Source organism: Plectropomus leopardus, chromosome 20 (assembly GCF_008729295.1).
Source record: "Plectropomus leopardus isolate mb chromosome 20, YSFRI_Pleo_2.0, whole genome shotgun sequence".
Classification (NCBI taxonomy): Eukaryota; Metazoa; Chordata; class Actinopteri; order Perciformes; family Serranidae; genus Plectropomus; species Plectropomus leopardus.
This window is the reverse complement of record NC_056482.1, coordinates 18,724,050-18,747,966: the sequence shown is the minus strand read 5'-3', so window position 1 is coordinate 18,747,966 and position 23,917 is coordinate 18,724,050. Positions and strand designations below refer to the sequence as shown.

Genomic DNA, 23,917 nt, shown 5'->3' with positions numbered 1-23,917 from the left:
CGAAGAAACAACAGATTTCTGTTTCACTGGTCGCTGTCCGTGGTGCTGAAATCACAAGAGCGAGTCAGCAAAGAAAGTTTTATAAAGGCACTCACGTCAGATTTATGTCTTGATTGGTGATTTTAGTGTGTGCTCTGTATAGTTTTCAGGGTGATTTTATATATTTAAACTTAAGAATATCCATGTGTCTGTCTTTCTGTCTATTTAATCCGTATCACCCGCAGCCCACGTGGTTCAGACTGAGCGGGACCCCGGACCATTAGCAGACGGCCTGAGGGGGATGCGCCCTCCCCTCCCCTTCATCAATGGTCGAAACAAAACTGCTTGGACTTGCCTTGTTAGCGACAGATCCTCAGATATATAAGGAGCAGGCGAAGGAGCACTCAGTCGCTGTGAGAGCCATACACCCCTCACCTGCACACACACATAACACACATACACCCACATACACACTCGCCCCACGCCTTCACCTCCTGCACCGTCCCCCCTTCATTGCGCACATCTCCGGTAGTCTGACCGGATGAGTTACCCGGTGGACGCGGTAGGGAGCCCCTTCAGGAGAGTAATGGATACTAGGACCAGCTACGGCTACAGCCGCTCCAGCGGCACCCCCTCCAGCGGCTTTCGCTCCCAGTCCTGGTCCCGGGCAAGCCCCGGCTCCACCATGACCACGTCCTACAAGAGGAGCGTGAATATGCCGGTGACCCGAGCTTACAGCTCAACGGTGCTCAGCTCCGCCGACAGCGTTGATTATAGTCAAACCTCCATCCTGAACGGAGACTACAAGCGATCTAACGAGAAAGAGCAACTTCAAGGGCTCAACGACCGGTTTGTTGTTTACATTGACAAGGTGCACTACCTGGAACAGCAGAACAAGCAGATCGAGGCGGAGATCCAGGCACTGCGGCAGAAGCAGGTGTCGCGCTCTCAGCTGGGCGACCTCTATGACCAGGAGCTGCAGGAGCTGCGCTCCATGCTAGAGCAGATCCACCACGACAAGGCGCAAATCCAGCTCGACACCGACCACATCGAGGAGGACATCCAGCGGCTCAGGGAGCGTTTTGACGAAGAGGCGCGCATCCGGGAGGAGACAGAGGCCATCATCCGCGTCCTGAAGAAAGACACGAGCGACTCGGAGTTGATGAAGTCAGAGTTGGAGAAGAAAGTTCAGTCGCTGCAGGATGAGATCGCCTTCATCCGCAACAACCATGAGGAAGAGGTGAGCGAGCTCATCGCCCAGATCCAGGCGTCTCAGGTGACCGTGGAGAGGAAAGACCTCCAGAAGGGAGACATCACCGAGGCTCTCCGGGAGATCCGCTGCGAGCTGGAGGGACACTCCAACCAGAACCTGCAGCAGGTGGAAAACTGGTTCATGTGCCGCTACGCCAAGCTGACCGAGGCTGCGGAGCAGAACAAGGACGCCATAAAGTCCGCCCGTGATGAGATATCCGACTACCGCCGCCAGCTGCAGTCCAAGACGGTGGAGTTGGAGTCTGTCCGCGGGACAAGAGACTCGCTGGAGAGGCAGCTGAATGAAATCGAGGACCGCCACAACAGCGATCTGTCCAGCCTGCAGGTAGGAAGCAGCTTCGGGTAACCAAAAAACTGTGCGTAAATATGGTTTAAATTGACATTTCAGGCTATTTACAGGCTATTTATGTTATGGTTTGCTATTTAAATGTTTTTTTGTGTATTTAAAACTTAAACATCAAAGTTGTTTTCTTGTGTGATGGACAGAATAAATTAAGTTAATTCGCTTTTTCTTTCTTTACATTTTTTTATATCTTAGTGACGCAGTTTTTATTTCAGGGACCTTAAAAAAAGCGATATTGCTTAATAACAGTAAAGCTGAGCATATTTTATTTCAAAAATCATGGCTGGGGGTTTGTGTTGAAACATTTTCTGCTGCGTAACAACTGCTGTGAGCGCATCATTGCGCTTACAAGTCACACTTCCTTTACAAATCACTCTCCAACTGTGAAGAAATGGTTAAAGGGAGACACTGCAGCAGTCTCTCTCTCTCTCTCTCTCTCTCTCTCTCTCTCTGTATTGCTGAGTCAGAGGCATGGGTCGATGCCTTCATTGGCTCCGTCCTTGCATCACACCATGGAGATTGGGGGGGAGGGGGTGGGGTGTATTGACAAGTGTGGAGGCTGTCCTTGAAAAAGAGGCATTCAACATCTCTAGAATACTGTATTGCGTCAGAATATATTAAAGCAACAGCCTTTAGGTGCACAGAGTCCATGAAGTTTATACAAAATGTGAACAGAGAATAAAAGATGGTTCTATTTAATAATTTAAATATCTATTAGAAAAGGGTTTAGAAGTCCTAATGTAATAATAAGTGTAATTAGTTTCCTTAAGTCTTGGTAATACATGAACAGTGATATTCAAAGCAGCATAGATGAATCTGCAAAAGAGGATTTGGCACTGTCCTGCAATGTCATTTTGTTGTCTTGTATTGCCCTTGCATTTCATCTGCTCTGTTTCTCCTCAGGAGACAATTCACCAGCTGGATAATGAGCTCAAGAGCACCAAATGGGAGATGGCTCGTCACCTGCGCGAGTACCAGGACCTGCTCAATGTCAAGATGGCCTTGGACATTGAGATTGCTGCATACAGGTATAAAGTGACGTGCATTTGACATTTTAAACATAGTAGAAATAACATTTACCCCCTTTTTACAAAAAGTGATTATCTAACGGATATATTTGTTGTCCCCAGGAAACTGCTCGAGGGTGAGGAGACCCACTTTAGCACTTTCCCTTACCGCCAGGCCGTCACCCCCACCAAAATCTCTAAGTCCAAGATTGACAGCACCAAACTTAAGGTGCAGCACAAGTTTGTGGAGGAGATTATCGAGGAGACGAGGGTAGAGGATGACAAGTCTGACATTGACGAGTCCCTGGCAGAGATAGCGCAAGAGCTGTCAGCCACGCTCGGAGAGGATGAGGCAGAGGAGGACGAGGGGGAGGAGGGAGGAGAAGAAGCAGAGGGGGAAGAAGGAGAGGGCGAAGGCGAGGAGGAAGTGGTAGCCGCCACCGAAGCCAAAGTTAGCTCTAGCGCACCTGCTGAGGAGGAAGAAGAAGAGGAAGAGGAGGGAAAGGGTGGCGATGAGGAGGAAGAAGGAGAGGCAGAGGGTGGTGAAGAAGGGGAGAAGGAAGAAGAAGGAGAGGGAGAGGGCGAGGATGAGGGAGAAAAGGGGGATGATGCAGAGGGAGGTGATGAAGGAGAAGGAGAGGAGGGAGGAGAAGGGGAGGAGGAAGTTGAGGAAACAGTGTTGTGCTCCAAAGCTCCAGAGTCTAAAGCCTCTCCTGACAAAGAGAAGGCTGGAGACAAGGAGGGAAGCGGAGGAGAGGAGGAAGCTGGCGCTGAAGAGGAGGGTGGCGATCAGGATGAAGATGCTGGCAGCGACAAAGCATCCAAAAGCGGAGATGAGAAAGACGAAAAAGAGGATGCAGACAAAGGCAAAAAGGAAGATGAGAAGGTAAAAGATGAGAAAGCTGACGACAAATCAGAAGAAGTTGTAGCCAAGACAGAAGCTCCCAAAACAGAAGCTTCAAAACCCGAAGCCAAGAAAGAAGAGGCCGCCAAACCTGAGGCATCAAAACCTGACTCTCCAAAATCTGAATCCCCAAAGCCTGGATCTCCCAAGTCTGAATCACCTAAACCTGGATCTCCCAAGTCTGAATCCCCTAAACCTGGATCTCCCAAGTCTGAATCCCCTAAACCTGAATCCCCCAAATCTGAATCACCTAAAGTAGGGTCTCCTAAATCTGAATCTCCCAAACCTGCATCTCCCAAATCTGAGTCCCCCAAAGACGGCTCACCAAAGGCTGGATCCCCCAAACCAAGCTCCCCTAAATCCGAATCCCCAAAATCCGGATCTCCAAGAGCTGAATCCCCAAAGACAGAAACCCCCAAGCCTGAAACCCCTAAAGCCGATGAAGAGAAACCAGAGAAGAAGAGTCAACCAACAGATGACAAGAAGGTAGAAAAGAAGGATGTCGCTATGAACGGCGAAATCGACAAGAGCAGCCCGGAGGAGAAGGAGAAGAAGGATGAGGGGAAAGAAATCGATGTGATTGCTAACGGTGTGGATGAGAGTCCCGTCAAAGAAGATGGCAGCCAGAAAGTAGTGATCACCAAAACCGTGGAGACGATCACCACCGGAGAGGACGGCTCAAAGCACGTCACCAAGTCCGTCACAGTGACCGAGACCGTGAAGGAAGAGGTGGAGGAGGTGATGCAGGAGAAGCTGGTCACAACCAAGAAGACGGAGAAGCACTCCACCCAGTCCATCAAGCAGGTGACAGAGGCCGAGTGAGCAGACTCCACAGCCCGCGGAAGGAAGGCGGACCCAAGGAGAGGACACGAAGACAAAGCAATCAACTCAGAACTAACATAACAAAGAAAAATCATACAGCTAGAGCGATGTAATAAAGATAACCACTCTAAAATATACAAAAACAAATCATAGAGAGAAGCCAAAAGTTAAAATGCTACAATTTCCAAACTGCATGTTGAGTGACAGCTTTAAAACGGGCTTCGCTGCAAACGCGGTCAGGAGCAAGAGACATTTTATCCTTCTTTTCTTTCTTTTGGCAGTTCACAGGAGGGTGGGAGGGAGGGAGGGGGGTCTCTGCATGCTAGCTCAGGAGAGGGGAACTTTCCTCTCTTATGTGTATGTATGGTAGAAATACACTGTAAAAATAGTAAATATGTAAAAGGAATAAATGTAATGTGGGTGGAAGAGTGAAAGAGAGATGAGGTTTTTTGAGTTTAAGTATAAATGGGGGAAGGGGTGGGAGAGGCAGGTGGGAGGGTCCTCTACAAAGATACTGAAGACGCCTTACTTGACATGTGAAGATATAAACTGAGCCAAAAAAGAAAAAAACTAACAACAAATACACAACAGACAGAGAGGATAGATACGGGCAGTGGTATGATAGACACATGACCATATACATCCAGTAACTGAAGCAGTTAAAGCTTAACGAAACCTGAAGAAACTCCTAGCCTTAAACATGCTTTTTATCAGTGTCTGTTATGTTTACTTGAGTGCAAGTGAGAAAAATAAAACTGTAAATGCGCAAATTCATGCATTCTTGTATGCATAGGATGGACTTGAATTTAACTACAGAAATAAATGAGGTGCTACTGTTTGCAGTCCCATGACTTTACTCATCATGAACGATTTCCCAGCAGCATTTGCTTAATAAATGTCATAATGAAGTCAAAAAACATTGTGTCCTGTCATTTTATATTAAGGTATTATGTTTTGCTACTGGACATACACATAGAAAAGTATTACTTTAGTTACATTAATTAGTTGGCATGCTATTGAAAGTATTACAACTTAGCAGAGAGAACTTTACAATCATAAAATCATCCTCAACAATTGTTTATGCCACAAAAAATGACCACGCATTAAGCTCTCTTACAGCATTACCCTGAATTTACATTCATATGAGCCACAAGGCTATATAATATATGATAACAACTGTTAATAAAATGATGAAAAAATCCATAAAAACATATAGCTAGCAGTGATGTCTGGCAATAATAATAAACAGCAATAAATCAGTAAAATGACAAAGAAAAAAAGATTTAAAAAAACCAAAACAAATTATTAACAAACAAATCTGCCAGGAAGAAAGGATATATAATAAAAGCAATGAAAACAATAACATGTAGAAAATACAAACTACAAATAACGATCATGTCTGTGAAATCAACCATATTCAAAATAAATGTGTAGTTACAAAATAAAGCATTATAATAATATAATATGTATAAATATAATAATTGTTAGAATTAATTAAAAAAAAAAAAATGACATCTTACATCCCAGTGAGACTTGATATTAAACTAATACTCTGATTATTTTAATCAGAAATTATTATTAATATCACTTTGTGATGACAACTGTTGAATATTAAAATGTATATTAAAATTTATTATTTAAAAAAAAATGTAAATACCTGCAAGCATTTTCTCTTATCTCAGAAGACCATGATCATTTTGGATATCACACTTGCCCTGATGAAGTTCTAATGGCCACATAAATTAATGTTGTATTAAGATTTATGAAGAATATTCAGACAAAAAAAAAGTTTCATCAAAAGCTCCTCTTAAAAATTGATACATTTGAGTTTTCTTTAAAAAAAAAAACAAAAAAAAAAAAACCTAAAGTTATCAATCAAGGATGCAATTTTCTATATAACTTATCTAATCTTTAAAAACACAGAGGAGCTCTTGGATTTCCTTTGAATTAATGCCATTAATAATTTTCTTGACATTTTTAGTAGATAGTTAATTTTAGAGTGTGATAAGGTTTGACTGACCATGTGGAAAGGATGGACATAATTAATTTCTACAGGCTTATGGCTTCATGTACTGCTGAAACATATTTCTTCCACTTTAAATTGGATTGTTGCTCTGCTGAAATAATAGGTTTTAAATATGTGGCTTTGTTTTCTTTTCTGTCAACAGCAAAACATACGGGAGATGTTATCTCTGAGAGGCTGGGTACAAAGAAATAACACTGCATCAGTGTCTGAAGATTTTTATAATGAGTTTTTCAACAAACCACCAGGGCTATATGCGCTATACCTGATACAAAGAGCCTGCTGCTGCACACTGTCTACACTTAATGTCTCCTCAAGGCAGTAAAATAAGAAAGCAGCTGCAGGGTGATGGCAGGTGTCAGAGGATAATGTGCATCAGTGAGGGGATGGTCTCTTATCACATAAGAGAAGATAACAGCTGCAGAACAGAATGTAAATAGTTACTACTAGTCTTTCTGTAAAATAGTAATTTGCAAAATCAAGGATATAGGTCAGCTTGTATAGAGATGTAATTACTCCTAATTGTTGCCAATTTTTACATTTTACATGTAAATGGAATAACAAAACAGCTTTAACATTAGAGTAATCATGTTTGTAACTAAAAGCATGCAGTTACTGTAACTATTGAATTGCTGCTACTGTGTGTGTGAGTGGGCCTTCATCCAGTAATCTGTCACTTTGTCTCAGTTTAGAGGAATGATTGTATACAGAGATGGACATCATGTATCCACTTCTTCCAATGTACAAAAATGAAGCCAACATATCCCGGATTGCACTAGTGACAACATCGGGAGCCAGAGTCTGCGTAGTAGGCAAATTTTACACCTATGCAGTACCTTCAGCACTAATAATAATAATAATAAACTTATACTTTAGTAAAGAAAACACTTAGAACAGATGTGTTGTAATAAATTCCACTGATTAAATGCAGTCTTTCTGCACTGTGAAGAGGGAAAACATAGATATTCACAAAGTTGATATGATGAGTGACAGGTTTTTTTCTTCATGCAAAACAGATTTGGGGTTTAAAATTCAAACAAGCTGCTTTTTTTAGGGGGTTTAGTGAAGGCGGGTCATTTTTTACCCTTAGGACAAATGGTGCATACAGAAAGTTAAGTTCCTCTGAAGAGTTGAAAACAACGACAAATTGTCAGGTCATTGTAGTTTGGCTCGCTCACTGTCAGCAGTTGCAGTGGCAGCATCTGAGACACAGCTGATGGAGGCAATTTTAGTTCTTCAAACCCAAATGGTAAGTCCTCTTTCTCGGAGTCATAACTCAGTCAAACCTGAACACACAGACATGATACACACATCTCCGCCGTCCACTGACAGTCCATAAAATCGCCTGGATATCATGAAAACATATACACTCCTTATAACTTCGGAACTTACCTGAAAATACGTTTACGTTTTAATGTTTTGTTTCTCTATCAAAGTAAACAGGTGGTAGTTGTCTCCACGTGCATTACATTCTCAAAAGAGTCTGCCGGTAGTTACTTCCTCATATTTTATAGTGCAATTTGCTCAAATGTAAACAAAACGGACGCAAGTACTGGGGCGAGTTGTAGCAAACAGTTGAACTGCGACAGTACACTTCCTGCTTTTATCCACCAAAGGATTATGGGAGCTCCAAAACTAGGGCGTGATCGTAGCCAAAGGTCATGTGACTATTTTAATTACTTTATCAAAATAATGTAACTTATTACACTTACTTTTGCTTAGTTTTCTGAAAATGTTTTAAACTCGACAGTAAAACTGCATAATGTCTGGAAACAGGCTATACCAAAAAAAAAAAAAAAAAAAAAACGTATGAAAAGATGCAAACATGATACAAGTCTTATTCTACATCTAAATGTACTTTAACTGTTTAGTTACATTAATTGGATAACTTAATTAAAATTAAAATAATAAAATTTGATTTTATTATTATAATTTTTGTGCACGTGTGTTGCACTATCAATTTTTGTTTTTGGTTTTTTTTTTACATTTTACATTCTGACATTTCATTTGTTTATTTATTTTTTGTTTTTTCTTAAGCCTTGAGTATCTTGAAAAGTCCTACATAAATCCACATTATTTTCATTATTATTATTATTATTATTATTATTATTATTATTATTATTTTCCAGCAAAATGGTTTAGGAGGGATTGTTTTGGGGGGCACAGTAAATGTTTAAAACTTTCTGGCTACAAAGAAGTAAGGTAAAAACAGTACATTAATACTGACATGTTTGGATATAATGAGTCACTGTCCGTTTTTAATCGTCTGATCATCTTGTGAATAACACATGCTTACATTTCTCAACAAGAGGCTTGTGCTGTAAATCGCTGTCTCTTATCTACTTGCCAAGCTAAAAATCAATGAAACACATGGCTTTAAGAGGTGTTTATTTACCACCAAAAATTCACACACTCACTTTGGCATTCAGCAATTCAGCAATTACACATATTACACTCATCAGAGAGTGTGCAACCAGACCTTCATGGACTACTCTGGATATTGGCAAGCGGTTAACCTTGATTTGTTGCTGTAAATGGCTATTGGACTGTTTTATTGAGCACCATGTTAACAAGCAGATTTTCAGAGGAGAGCGTAGATGCCCCTACAGGTTATTGAGCAAATGGACAGTCTTGACTGAAGTTTGCTATTTTTTATCCTTTGTGCTCTTTTCTTCGGTAGCTTCAGGTTTGGCTGCTTTTATTTCATCTTTCTCCTTTTTGGCGTCAGCTTTGTCATCTGTTTTCGGAGCAGGTGTCTCATCTTTGTCGTCGGCTTTGTCATCTTTGTCATCTTTGTCTTCTTTGTCGTCTTTCTTGTCATCAGCTTTGTCGTCTTTCTTGTCATCAGCTTTGTCGTCTTTCTTGTCATCGGCTTTGTCGTCCTTTTTGGAATCAGCTTTGTCTTCTTTCTCTTCACTTTTCTTTGCTTCTTCCTTCTCTTCTTTTTCTTCTTCTTTTGCATCCTCCTCTTTGTCATCACCTTCTGTTTTCACCTCCTCTTGTGTTTCTTCTGTAACCTCAGCCTCCTCTTCTTCTCCTCCTTTGTCCTCCTTCTCTCCCTCCTCTTCAGTGGCCTCCTCTGTCACCTCTTCTGTTTGCTGCTCCTCATCACCACCTGTATCAATAGATGAGAGTTTTATTCTTTTGTGAATTTAATAATAAATGTTTAATTGAACAATCTGATCAAAAACAAAGCACTAACCCTCTTCTCCCTCCCTTGGCCTCCTCATCTTCCTCCTTGGCCTCCTCCTCATCTTCTTTCTCTTCATCTCCCCCCTCCTCTCCTCCCTCTTCCTCTTCCTTCTCTTCTTCCTCCTCCTTTGTCTCCTCTCCTCCCTCCTCTTCTTCCTTCTCCTCCTCTTCCTCCTTCACCTCCTCCTCAGCCTCCACTGCCTCCTCTTCCTCCTCTTCCCCTGGTGGGCTGGCCTCTGCCTGCTGGGCCTGGCTGGCAGAGATGATCCCCTCGGTGGTGCTGACGCTGGAGCTGAGCAGGCGTGATGTCATCAGGTAGGAGGTGCCAGAGCTCATGCTGGTGAGGACGGGCCGGGTGAAGGAGGGTGCGGAGAAACTGTGGCTGTACAGAGAGGACACACCTCCTGGAACTCCCACACTGAAGCGAGACTCCTCCCCTTCCAGCAGCTTCCTGGAGAGGTTGGTGAAAAGAGGTGATGAGCTCTACAGCAGATGGGAACTCAGTTAGTGCACAATTATTAACGCTGATTAAAAGTGTGGGAAGTGAATATTCATCTTCATAACACACTTAATTACACCAGCATGTGTTTACCAAAATAAAAAAAAACTTTGGAGACTTATTCATGTTGAAAGTCCCCTGTACTGACATTTTATCTTTTTTTCACCTGAAATGACCTTGTGAATGACCTCGAAATCTATCTAAAACTTCCCCATAAAAATCCCATCTCTCCCATTATTAGGTGTTTATGCACCACTTTAACAGGCTAAAATCAACACTAATTGGTTTGATTAACCCTTTAAACCCTGAATCTACATCAGTTTTCTTGTGCTTCGGTCAGACCCCTTTCACAAGCATTTAAACCTTTAAAGAGTGAGCACATTTGGTATAATTTCTTTTGAAAACATGGGGAAAAGGCAAGAAAAAGATGTGAAAATTAGCTTTTAAAGAAACTGAGCTAGAGAATCATTAGAAAATGATCAAATGACTAGGGAAAATTTTCACAAAACTATATTTATATTTGATACAATTATATATTTAAAATAAGCTTACAGTAAAGAATCTTACAGTCATAGATCATATATATCCTATATAATACTCTTAAATATATATGGTATATTATTGTTATTATTATTATATTTTATTTCAGCACTTTTTTTAAGGTAATTTCCTGTTTTCTATTGTTTTTTTATTCTTTCCTTTTGTATTTTGGGGGATTGCTTATTTCAGGTAATTTTCTTGTAAGTTTCACAAATTTCTTGCTTTTTTGGGGTAATTTCTTTTTGTCATTTCATTGTCTTTTAATTTTCAGAAATCCAGTCTGATTTCTCTGTCTCATTGTTGTTGTTCTCACCTGTATGCAGCAATCTCAATGTCCAGAGCCATCTTGACATTCAGGAGGTCCTGGTACTCTTTCAGGTAGCGTGCCATTTCCTGTTTGGTGCCCCTCAGCTCACTCTCCAGCTCTGCAATGGTGTCCTAAATAAAAGCAGTCAAGACAAAAGGACATGTAACATGAGAGGAAGTTAAACACATGAAAGCATCTAAATATCTAATAACACATTCAGACAGAGTTCACCTGCAGACACTACTGACCTGCATAGCATCAATCTCAGCTCTCTGCTTGTCCTCCATCTCATGCAGCTGCTTCTCCAGGGATTCATTGAGGCCTCTGCAGGCATCGATCTCCAGCAGACGTGTCTGCAGCTGGCGCCGGTACTCTCCTGCTTCGTCCTTGGAGCTTCTCACGGCGTCACTGTGCTGGGCCACAGTTTCAGTCATGGAGCCCACCTTTCCTCTGAACCATTCCTCTGCCGCCTGCATATTTCTTGCCGCCAGCCTTTCATACTGGGACCGGATGTCCCTGAGAGCCCCGGAGAGGTCTGGAGTTGCAGCCTCAGACTCTACCGCCACCTGGACGCCCAGCTGGACTTGGGCCTGGAGCTCAACCACCTCGCCTTCATGAATCCTCTTGAGGAAGGCCAGCTCCTCCAGCAGAGTTTCCACACTCTTCTCCAGTTCGGCCTTAGCTAAGGCAGCCTGGTCGGCCTCACGGCGGGCGTCCATCAGCCTGCCCTCAGCCTCTTCACGAGCCAGCACCTCCTCCTCATATCGACCTTGCAAGGCGCTCAAGGTTTGTTCCAGTCGCTCTCTCTGTCCCAGGACGGCCTGTTGTTCTGCCCTGGCTTCATCCACGGCAGCTCTCAGGGAGCGGGCCTCTTGCTCATAAAGTGCTCTCAGGCGGGACGGCTCAGTGTGCTTCTGCCTCAGCAGCAGCAGCTCTGCTTCCAAAGCACGGTTCTGCTGCTCCAGCTCACGTACCCTCTCGATGAAGCCAGCAAAGCGGTCGTTGAGTTCCTGCAGCTGGCTGCGCTCTTGGGTGCGCACCGTGCGGAACTCAGAGCTGATCTGAGCGGCCTGGCTGAGCTCCAGCTCCAGGGAGGAGGCTGGTGAGGAGGAGGAGAGCAGCACCCGGCCGGGAGAGGAGTACTGCAGACGGGAGGACAGCGGGGAAGCATGGGAGGAGTAGACGGAGTGGGTCCTCCCTCGGGTCACCACGACACGAGGGGGAGCCTCAACATACCAGCGTCTGTATGACGAGGTGGAGTAGTAGGGGTCATATCCGATGCTACTCATGGCTGAGTGGTGGGAGGACAGGCTGCTCTCCCTCTCCTCTTTGTGTATGTGTGTGAGTGTGGAGGTGTACGAGGGGCTCAGGTTTAAGCCTCGACTGCCTGCCGCTGCAGCAGCCTGTGCTTTTATAGCAGGACGGTGAGCTCTGACGCAAGCGCTTTCCCCAAACTCTGACAGTGCAGGCTCGATAGGCTTACACTGCAATGGAGATGTGAGACAGAGAGGGTTCCTGGGAATCAGCGAAGGAGAGATATGAGTTAAAGTTAGAGAAAAGAGGTTATAAACTGACCCGTTACATGGATCCACACTTCTGTTTTTGTAGTAATAGTTATGCTCATCCAATGTAAGTTTCTAGGTAAAATCACTTGTTTTAAAACAGATGAATCATAGTGCAGCAAAAACCACAAATCAGCACATCGCCATTTTTAACTTGAGCCTGGACTACTGGAAAACTGCAAATAACTGGGGCATATTTTGTTAGGAGTTTCATAGACATTTAGCAAAAAAACATGGCTAAAGCATACTTGTTGTGCAATCCTCACTGCAGGAGAGAGAGAGATGAGGGGAGGGGGGTTGTCCTGATTAAAACAACCGTGACACAGCATCTCTCCTTCTGGTGAAGAGCAGAACTACAGCCCTGACCTCAAAAGACCTGCAATGATAAAATCCTGTCCAAAGAGAAGGGAAGATGTTACATGTTGCAGACACCAGTGGTGAATGAATCACCTAAAAGCCATACTTGAGCAAAAGTACAGATATCTCACTGGAATATTACTTCGGTAAAGTCAAAGTCACCCCTTAGAATATTATTTGAGTATAAGTCCTAAAAGTATCTAATGTTATCAAAAGTAATTTTCATATTGCAAACACTTGAGTATCAAAAGTAATAGGTAATGAGTAAATACAAGTAAATGCCTTTAATAAAGAGCTAGAGGGAAGAATGGAACGTGCATTAGCCTGCAAGACGCAAGAAGCCTTTCATCCTTCATTTGTCCATCTGTCCTTTCCTCCCTTCCTTCCCTATTTTGTTATAAGTAACTAAAATGTTTGGGGGAAATGTATTGGAGTAATGTAAAAAAAAACAACTTTCATATCACTTTCTTATCAGAGAAGATATTTTCATGTTTACATCTATGGATAATTTTTATCACTTTATAACGTAATAATGTAATAAGTATTAGTGTCTTGTTTGAACAAGAAAATATCTTATTTGAACAAAATACAAATTTTTTACTTCTTTAAAAACAAAAAAAAAAAAATCTGGTGTGGCAGCAATATGCTTCCATAAAGGACAGATGGGTGTCATACACTGCAAAGTCCTTTAAGGAAAACTGTGAATAGAACTGAATTGAATTGAACTGAATTTAATTTAATAAAGCATATGCCCAACCCTCATGGGTTTACAAGTCACTATTATAATCTTGTAGTAGTGGCTGATCCAAATACAAATTATCTTACTACCAAGTCACCATAACATAACATAATAATCTGCCTTCCATCCTGGGCCTGACAAACAAATTCTGCCACAAACAAGTTTCCCTTTTAAAACACAATTTAATTTTTTTATTAGTCATCCAACCAAAATAAATTGACACAAATGGAGGTCATTTTACTGAAAAGTATATCCCTTATATCTTCATATGTGGGAAAGTAAAACAAAAAATTAACCTCATTCTTAATTTTTACTGTGTCACGTAACAAATAAAGTCTGTCCTACTCTGGAGTATTATTATCTAAACTACATTATTTGAATTCACCAAAACAGGCAAAAGATAAATAGACAAAGATGGTCCTTACATGTCTTGAGTTTAGCAGTTGTTTAGTGTTATAAGTGGGTTGTTGCTTTTTAGGTTTTTCTTTTTAGGATAGATTAAAATCATAACTGTAGTAAGAACATTGCTTTGTCTGTGCCAGTGTCACAAGACACATTCAGTATAATTAATTTGGCATATAATGTTGTCCTTTCAACACTGTTTGTGTTTTGTTTTGTTGTTTTTCTGATGTATGTATGTAAAATGAAGGGTTTTTTAATGTATTTTTAACAGAAAAAACAAAAACCATCTTTCCCTTCTGTCAGTTTGTTCTTTCAAGATAAAAGACAAACAGTCCTTTTCATCTGCAGCACAGATACCCGGGCAGGTCAGTTACACCCAGCTGCTGACATGCATTTTCTTTTCTCGTGTGTCTGGTGAGTGTGTGTATCTGTGTAGGTATGCAGTGGCTCAGGGCAAGTTTATGCAGGTAAATTCATCCTGAGCTGCAAAAATGAATGTATTGCAGTGCTTTGCAGCAATATCCATGTCTGTGTGTGTGGTGTGCATGTGTGTATTCCTTGTGTGTGTGTGTATGTGCATGATCCATAATATGAATGCTCCAGTAATTTGCCTATGCAGCAAAGGCCCCTGGTACTTACAGACAGTGCTGTGCCCGAGCAGAAGTGAGGCAGGCATTGAGAGGTGGGGGACTTCAGTGGAAGCTGCATGGACTCTGCTGCAGGCTGAGTCATCGTAACAGTTGTGATCACACAAACTCCCCTGTGTACACTGTTTCCCACCCGAACAGCAGTCTGACAATCTGCACCGGGGCGATTTTTGGCAGACAAGATGCTTACAGGACCTGGGGAAATGAAAGAGAGAAAGTAGGACATTAACTTCTCTTACCCAACAAATTAACTCACTTATGGTGCTAATTTTCTTGGTTGTTGCTTGTTCTCCTTGTGAAGCTGATTAACATAAAAGCTCAGCCTTAGTCTGAGAATCAAATTATAACTATTAATAGTCCTAGTAACTCCAGGCATCAAGGCCAAACTAATGACAGCATCACACAACTGTTAAAAACAGCAATCTTGTGGTGCACAACATCCATTGTTTAAGTCTTCCAACCTCAATATACAGTCAGTTGTTCTCTTGTTGTTGTGTACATGCAGATATAGCTCATTTTATATGTCTTAAAGGAATATTTACCACCCCAAATGATTATTTGTACATCAGTTACTCACCTCATGTTAAGCCGAATACATGAACAAAACTGCTTTTCTCAAATGCCTCCACCATGAACAAAGACTCCAAAAAATTCTTGATGAATTGAGGTTATAGGGGTGCACATTTAAAAACAGCAAAACTACATTAAAAATCTATGTACAAACTCTCACATTATTCATGTAGTATAATCCAAGTCTCATTAATCAAGTTGTATGCTCAGTGCTTCCCTAACAGACAGCCCTTTTTGACTGAGAACTCAGACTAAAGTATGAATTATCTTTGTTTGATTCAAAGCTAGGCTCCATTAACAAAAACAATCATTTTACCTCATGTAACATTGGAGCTGCTGGTCCCCCACTGCCTTAATCTGTAGTTTGTTTGTGTTATTATATGACTTTGGTTAAGCCAAACTTACTCTTTAAAACACCAAAGTTACACAATAATGAAAACAAACCACTAATCCAGGCAGCAGTTGAACATCAGCTCCTGTGTTCAGCAAGGCAAAGTTACTAGTCTTGTCAGTGGAGTCTGGCTTTGCAGACATCATAAATAGGTGTGACTTTTAATCGCACCTATTCCATCTGACAGCACTATCTGTTTGGGAAGTACTGAGCATATGACTGAACAAATGAGAGTTGGATTTCTACTGCAAGAAGTGTGACAGTTTGTAAGTAAACTTATATGTTGATATAGTTTGGTTGTTTATGAATTCACTAAGTACTTTAACCATTTTTGAACTCTTTGTTCACCAGGAGCTGCAAGCAAAACATTTTTTATTCATGAATTCAACGTGGAACAGATTGAGTAATTGATATGTAAATGGTCATTTGAGGGTTAAGGCAGCTTTCCTTTAACACAGATAAGACAAGGCTGTAGAGGGTCACTGTTTCACTGGAATTGGCCTATGTTTGGTTGCAATGGTGGTCAAGTTAAATGGCCATAAATAGCATTTATCTACACTTAATATGCACATTATTAATCACCTTTTGACCACTAGGGGCAACAATAATAATAAGCTGACAGACACACAGCAACATCCATTAATAATATTTCCTGCTTTCAATTTCAGGACATAGAACAGAATGAGCTTTAAGTAAATTTCTTTGGTGTTAAGATTCCTGCATCACAAGGTATACACTGTTTCACATTCAATAAGACATAAATAACATTGAGCCAGGCACAAAAACACAACAAACATTTGCTCTGTGTTGCATCACGCAGTTTCAGCACTGCTTTTACACTCAGTACTTACAGCCTCTGTAGGTATACTGATCTTAAAAATAAACACTACCTCAGCTGGATACAATGCACCAGAACCCAGTGTAACATTACACTTGGCCCACTGTAAACTCAAACTCGACTTTAATGGTTTAAAAGAGCAAGCTCTGACTTATTTCTGCCAACAAAGGGATGTAAGTCTAATTTTTACTCCACCTAATTGATCTCCACCAACTGCTGAATAAAATATATGGCTATTTTGTTGCTATATATTTTACATGAATGGATTACGGAATGCCCTAACTGCAGGCCCAAGGATCCAAAGTTTCTAGTCCCCCTGGCGTTCACCAGAAAAATATCACTCAAATTAAGATGTACTGACCAGGGAGAGACTTAAAATAACTACGAAGAGATGCAAAGGAACTACAATGAGACACAAAAAGACTACAAAGTGACAAAACAAACACAAAAGACACAAATATACCTCATAGAGACACAAAATTACCTCAAAGAGACACTAAACAACCAAAAAAAAAAAAATGCAAAAGAACAACATAGACACAAAACAACCAGAAGGACATTATACCCTTAAGAGTAAAAAAATCTCCAAAAATGACACAATTATACCTCAAAGAGACACAAATATATCTAAAAAGACAAAAAAATGATCAAAAAGATATACAAAGAGTCACATAATGACCAAAAAAAGTCAAACATACCCCAAACACACACAAAATGACCTCAAAGAGACACAAAACAACTGCAAAGATATGCAAAGGAACTACAAAGACACACAAAGCAACCACAAAGGGTCACAAAACGACCCAAACAAAGACAAATATTCCTCAAACAGACAAAAATTGTTTCAAGAAGATGGTTAACAACTAGAAAAAGAAGCAAAACAGAAAATAAAAGGAGACAAAACCGACCCAAGTCTGTGTGTCTTGCTCCTATGTAGGAAAGGTGGTGGGCCCTTTTGTGTATCTGGGCCCAGGGGCCAATTGTCTCAAAATCCGCCCATGATGTTTGACTGCAGTATGTTCAACAGCGGCTCTGTAACTTTACCCGTCAGCAGTTTTGTTGGCAGGAAGCATACATCTTATTTATCAGATCTTCTTTTGCTGGGAAATAGTTTTCTACAGATGCTGAACAGTAAATGTCCCATAGCACAAAAACCCGGCAGCAGAGCTAGGTATAAATTCTCCTTTATTCCAGCTCTGAAAACGGTGTTTTCATATTAATGTTGTTAACGTTAATTAATTCCCCATAGAACCACATTGATGCAGCCACAAAAAGGCACATCCAGTGTTTTTCCTGCAGCATCATCCTTGTTAGTTCCCACTCAACAGTAACCTTACCCCTTATCAGGATCACATGATGCTGTTTGGCGTCACGCCTGGAATTCCATTAATATCATATTTTCAGACTATTGTATTTCTATTTTTTTTTCTATCTATGTATGATAATTTGATTGGGAGTGGCAGGGGACACTGACTTTGCCTGACAGCTTTGGCACTGCGGCTTAGTTTCCGAGCTTTATCAGCACTTTTATCTCCATCCTATAAGTTCGAGTGCTTCCCAACATTAAATTTCATGAAGGATACTGCAGAATATTCAGCTTCGATTATTTGTCTCAGTGGCATATAATATTTCCAGTAGGGTGGAACACAAGATATTTCTCAACTCGAGACTTGACTGCAATCATTAAGTATAATAAAAGTATGTTGCAGTAATACTGAGACAGAGCAGTTTCCTGTCAGAGGGCAAAACTTGAATCTTTTGGTTTGCAGTCAGCTCTCTGCTTGTATAGCATATACAGCTGCTAGGGCATATGACATAATATAAGAGTGTCTTACTAAAACTTCACTCCTTTGACATAAAATGCTAGGCTTTCTCAGTCTTACCTGATACAGAGTGTCATGTTGCATGGCGCATGTTAAAAAGTATTTGTGTAAATTATCCTAGAGCACCTCCCAGAGGTGGTGGACAGAAATAGCACTTTAAATCCCTCTTTCAGATTTAAGAAAGACTTTATAATGATTTGCTAGGATGACTTTTCAGGATGAATTTTCAGGATTTAATGAACTTTGTTTTAAACTGATAAACTTCTATACATTGATTTTATGTCTTTTGTTATTACTGCATCCTTACTTTTTTTCTCTCCCCCAATTCAGCTGGTATTCTCCCTCTGGCCCCCTTTTTTTAGACTGTATACTGTATAAATTATGATGACTTAAGAGAGCTAATATTCCATGAAATAGTTCTTCTAAACCCTGACATAATCCAGTGCTCAGATTATCATCAGGTAGAATGGAAGTTTAAGTTTGCCAACTTTATCGCAAAAACATGGAAAAGCACGCAAGATCGATTTTAACGTTTAATTAATACTTATTTTGATTTGTTTCAGTGCTATGCAGTTAATGTCTCTGTGAAGGCTTTTTAAAAAAATGATGATATGATTATGCTTTTGTTGTTTGCTTCATTTTTTTTTATATTGTCTAAAAACATGTTTGCCGGACTCTTGTATTTGCTTGTTGGATTAAATGGTGTTTTGCAAGGCAACGCAGGCTTGTTTTGCATTACATAATAATAAAAAGTTCATTCATTCATTGTAAAGGGGTGTGTGTAGGTCCTGTAAGGTTTTAAAATGGCTTAAATTATATTCATTAGGCCTTAAAAGTAATTAGCATTTCCTAATTTTAAATGTCATGTCTTAACTGACACAAGCATTACTTTCTTTTTGTCAAAATGAATGAGTCAAACATTTCTGATATTAAATATCTTTAAACCTACCACTAAAGCTTTTTTTTTTAACATACTTGCATTTACCTGTTGGCAAAATGTAGACTAATCTAACTCGCACTTTATAACAGTATTCTCCATAAAACCTATCTCTACATGGGACTACATACTACTTACATCAGTACTTAAACCTGCAATGCTTGAATAAGAAAAAAAATGTTTGTCCCAAATTCAGTTTTATTTGTTTTAAATGATCTCGAAAAGGTCTTAAAATGCACTGAATTGAAGTGATACCTGACACCCAGTTACACAATGATTGTTATCTGTAGTGTCAAGAGTAGTAGCTGCAGCTGCAGTGCTCAGTTAGCTGCATCATTGTGTTGCTGCATGTACAGTAAGAAAAAGCACATGGGTGCAAACTTAACGCAGCTGTTAATTCAGCTGTGTTTTGGCAACATGTCATGTTAACCCCTACCACAGTGCTGAAACTGAGAGGGCCTGTATGGGCGTAACTGCCATTATTTAACACACAGCAAACGCCCTGTGAACAAATGTGATATTTACTAAATATACAAACTAATATAGTAGCTGGATGCCCCAACAAGGATTAACTTTTAAACCTGATTAAATTATGGTTCAAGTTTTAATTTTGTGGCACCGAACTTAAAAACTATCTTAAAATGAAAAGCAGTTATTTAAACAGTTAACACTCAATTTAAATTCTGTGTAAATAAATAAACTTGGCTTTACTAAACTGAGATAAATTATTTATTTGGGGGTTTTTTTGTGAAAAAAAGCTCTGCTTAATTTTAAATCTGGATTTAATCATTTTAAACCAAGTTTCACTAAACTCTGGTTAGAGTTTATTTTAGATTAAACTAATCCGTGTTGGTGCAGCCCAGCTGGTGTAATGAGCTGCAGTTTCTCTCTCAGTGATGAAACTCTTCATCTCAGAGTCTGTGCAGTTAACTCTGATCTTTACACTTTTGTTCCACACACCTCAGTTTAAAAGTCATGTTGCTATTTTGGCTTTATGTCTGACCTCTGGCCTTCCCAGCCACCACATGTCCCTCCAGCCCAGCAGGAGTCTGCTTCTATTGGCCGGGCATGTGTGTCCATCAGAGCATGTATGTCTCTCACAGGTGGAGAGTAAAGGAGGCCTGTCTGCTCTGCTCTGTCACTATCCACGCTGCTATAAAAAGAGTGTGGTATGATGGTCTGGCCTCACTGTTGGTTAGCCAGTGTGTGCACAACTTAGAAGGGCTGAGGGAACTGTGCTAAGTTAAACACACTGTAAACATGGCTGCTGTCCATCGCTTGGTTATCGTGCGCCACGGTGAGAGCGCCTGGAACCAGGAGAACCGCTTCTGCGGCTGGTTCGATGCTGACCTCAGTGAGAAGGGTATGGAGGAAGCCAAGCGCGGAGCCCTGGCTATCAAGGAGGCAGGCATGAAGTTTGATGTGTGCTACACATCTGTGCTGAAACGTGCCGTCAAGACCCTGTGGACCATCATGGAGGGCACAGACCAGATGTGGCTGCCTGTGATTCGTACCTGGCGTCTGAACGAGCGTCACTACGGAGGCCTCACTGGTCTCAACAAGGCCGAGACGGCTGAGAAGCACGGCGAGGAGCAGGTGAAGATCTGGCGTCGTTCCTTTGACATCCCACCTCCACCCATGGACAAGGACCACCCTTACCACAAAATCATCAGTGAGGTGAGACAGCTGAGGGAGAGGAGGTGTTGACTAAAGCAGCAACTGACATTTACAGTGCTCCCATGTTATGTAAGTTATGTCAGTTCTTGTGGGAGTAAACTATTTTCTATTGTTACTACCTTCTAGTCCCGGCGCTACAAGAATCTGAAGCCCGGTGAGCTCCCCACATGTGAGTCACTGAAGGACACCATCGCCCGCGCCCTGCCTTTCTGGAATGACGTCATTGCCCCTGAAATCAAGGCGGGAAAGAACGTTATCATCGCCGCCCATGGCAACAGCCTCCGTGGCATCGTCAAGCACTTAGAGGGTGAGCGTCACAGATTGTAGGTGGAGAAAACTTTATAAAAAGAAACCAAAATAAAAAAAAGGTCTGCAGTGAAAAGAATAATTGATCAAACAAAACAAAATGCAGTGTTCCTATAGCTTTAAGCAAGAGGGATGTAAGACTTTTTAAATGCTTCTTAAAAAAAATTTAAGAATAATTTTATGAAATTAAAGAAAGAAACATTAATAACTTATGGTAGGGACAAATTTACCCAGATATCTATTGTAAGATAAAACATATTTTTTTGGTGAGGCATTCAGTAAAAATATACATATCTTTAAAAAGTTATCAATTATTTTGAGATTTTATTATGCTAATTTCCATGTGTTAGCATTTTTTAAACATTGATTTATGACTTTTTTTTTTAACACCAATTAAGGCCTCATTTTTAGATAAATGGATTTAATGCCTTTTATGACTTTTTAAGGATCTATGAAAACCCTGAAAATGGCAAATAGCCAAATATTTCAGTTTGGAAATATCTGTCATTGCATTTGCATACAAGACACTTGTCTTTGCAAGCACACACACACACACACACACACACACACAGTTGTGGATTACAGAGCATAAAAATAGCATGCAGGGACTCAGCTGAGGGACAGGAGAGAGGGTCATGAGTGTGGTTCCCGTTACAGTCACGACCTTTCTGTAGAAAGGTTGGACTTTTTTCGAGGAGTGGCCAGACATGGATAAGGGAGTCTTACAGCCAGGGGGCCTAAAGGGCAATAGTAAATGTCAAATAGGACTGGTGGGTGTTAGGGCCAAGAGAAAGAAGTATATCAAGTTTCTTGGACTATAAAATACAGATTGCTGTGTTCAAAATACAATCAGGTATGAAGCAAAGTGCTGATTGCTTTTATTATGTAAGATCTTTGTCCTTCCTGTCGGCCTAGCTGAGCCCCAGACAGCCTTTTAACGTATCAATTACATGTCTGCTGGTCTGTGCGTCTACCCATCTGCTCTGTCTTCCCAGGTATGTCTGATGCAGCCATCATGGAGCTGAATCTGCCCACAGGAATCCCAATCGTGTACGAGCTGGACGCTGACTTGAAGCCAGTAAAGCCCATGTCTTTCCTCGGTGATGAGGAAACCGTGAAGAAAGCCATGGAGGCTGTGGCCGCCCAGGGCAAAGCCAAGAAGTAAACCTGCTGTGGAGGCTCTGTGAGGAGGCAGAGAAAGAGACTGTTCCCCCCTTTAACCTTTCCTCCCATCCATTTCTCCATTTTTGTAGTCCATTCCAACTGGGGAAATGTTTCATGGTTCTTTTTGGAGATTTCCAGCTCTGTCAGAGAGATGAGCCGTCAAACAAAGAATACAGCCACACATCACTCAGCCCTTTTAAATTGTGGTCAAGCCCGATGTCTACGGCCTCACCACCCCGGCACAACCAATAAAGAAACCATGTTTTTACATATAAGCCTGTGTGTGTTTAATTCATCATGTCGCTTTCTCATTTTTCTTTCTTCAAATTACACCGTCGACCTTATCTATTATTCCTCCCTGTTTCCCATTTGGAAATCAGTGGTTTCAGCAAAGCGCAAAGGTGCTGTGAAATCTTATCCCAGAGGCAGAGAGCCGGGGGTGGAGGGGGTGGAGACAGAGTGAAGTCAGTGGGTTCATTCTGGCAGTTTTCCCATGATGCAGGAAAGACCTTGTCAGAGAGTTTTTGCCTGTTCCCCCCCATCACAGGTAGAGGCACACTGGCAGAGAATAATTGATAGCAATTAATTATCATTCATAAGCTACATACAGGTGACAGACCTGAATAACAAATGCATACACTTCAATATAGGTGGCATTTCCCTGGGATTGAAGAGTGATTAGCTTAATTCTATCATGAAACGTTTCCTGTCAGGAAGTGATCTCTCAGGAGGATAATGCCTCCATCAGGACACAATGCATCACTGAAGGGTTGAATGAATATGAAAATTATGTAAATGATATGCTATGACCTTTGCAGTCACCACTTCTTTGTAAGATTTTGGATTGATGTTACAGAGCGCTCTCCACCATTATCATCAAATCACTGAATGAGGAAACATGTTATTGTTGTTTTGGAAGATAACCATCCCTCCAGCTGAAGAGCTGAGGTTGTTCTTTTAGTTTGTGGTAGCCAAACTTAAAGGGTAAGTCCTGTATTTTTCAACCTGGACCCTGTTTTCTCATGTATTTGTGTCTAAGTGACTAATGGGGACATTTTTTTGAAATTGGTCCAATGCTTGTGTGAGTGCGCTGCAGCAGGTACTCTGTCGATTTATGCTGTCTTCTCAAAAAATGCTAACAGATTATTCCCTGTAATGCTCCCACGCTTTATGACACAACACTTCTAAATCCATGCAGGGTGTAAAAAATCTGCAGAAGGTAGTGGTGAAAAAGGATGCAATGTAATCACAATTTATGTCCACTAAAAGTGCTTTTTTTTGGCTATTGACAGGCTCAAATATTCACAGGGTCCCCACATTTTTTCTTGGACAAAATTTCAAAACTTTTACATGACTTTTCACAGGTCCATAATAAAATTGCCGGAACCATTCACAACACATAACACAAACACATTTGTATAGTATATTGTACTGTAAACGTTCATTATTGTATGAAAACCAGGAACCTTCTCTAATCCCATCATATTCACTTAGAACACCTATAACTGTGGGCACAGTCATACAAGCACTTGTATGTAACAATTTCATTACACATAACAAAGTTACGTGACTTTTTTCGAAACTTGCAATGATTTTTCCAGGCCTGGAAAATGAAA

At 41.0% G+C, this 23,917-nt stretch overlaps 3 protein-coding genes across 3 annotated transcripts; 2 read left to right on the top strand and 1 right to left on the bottom strand.

Annotated features, from left to right (window-relative positions):
• The first annotated feature begins 369 nt into the window (after positions 1 to 369).
• On the top strand, positions 370 to 4,610 carry nefma (neurofilament medium chain a). Its single transcript, XM_042509995.1, has 3 exons — positions 370 to 1,576; positions 2,498 to 2,622; positions 2,725 to 4,610. Exons 1-3 carry the CDS (start codon positions 521 to 523, stop codon positions 4,325 to 4,327), a joined length of 2,784 nt encoding a protein of 927 aa, XP_042365929.1. The 5' UTR covers positions 370 to 520; the 3' UTR covers positions 4,328 to 4,610.
• Positions 4,611 to 8,612: 4,002 nt separating this feature from the next.
• Positions 8,613 to 12,329, bottom strand: nefla (neurofilament light chain a). The gene is given in 5 exon segments (XM_042509290.1): positions 8,613 to 9,465; positions 9,553 to 9,565; positions 9,567 to 9,993; positions 10,895 to 11,019; positions 11,137 to 12,329. Coding segments are annotated over 5 exon segments (2,076 nt in total). The 5' UTR covers positions 12,178 to 12,329; the 3' UTR covers positions 8,613 to 8,995.
• An 8,008-nt stretch (positions 12,330 to 20,337) lies between these two features.
• Positions 20,338 to 22,571, top strand: pgam2 (phosphoglycerate mutase 2 (muscle)). The gene is made up of 3 exons (XM_042509383.1): positions 20,338 to 20,831; positions 20,958 to 21,138; positions 22,133 to 22,571. Exons 1-3 carry the CDS (start codon positions 20,415 to 20,417, stop codon positions 22,300 to 22,302), a joined length of 768 nt encoding a protein of 255 aa, XP_042365317.1. The 5' UTR covers positions 20,338 to 20,414; the 3' UTR covers positions 22,303 to 22,571.
• Positions 22,572 to 23,917: the final 1,346 nt, after the last annotated feature.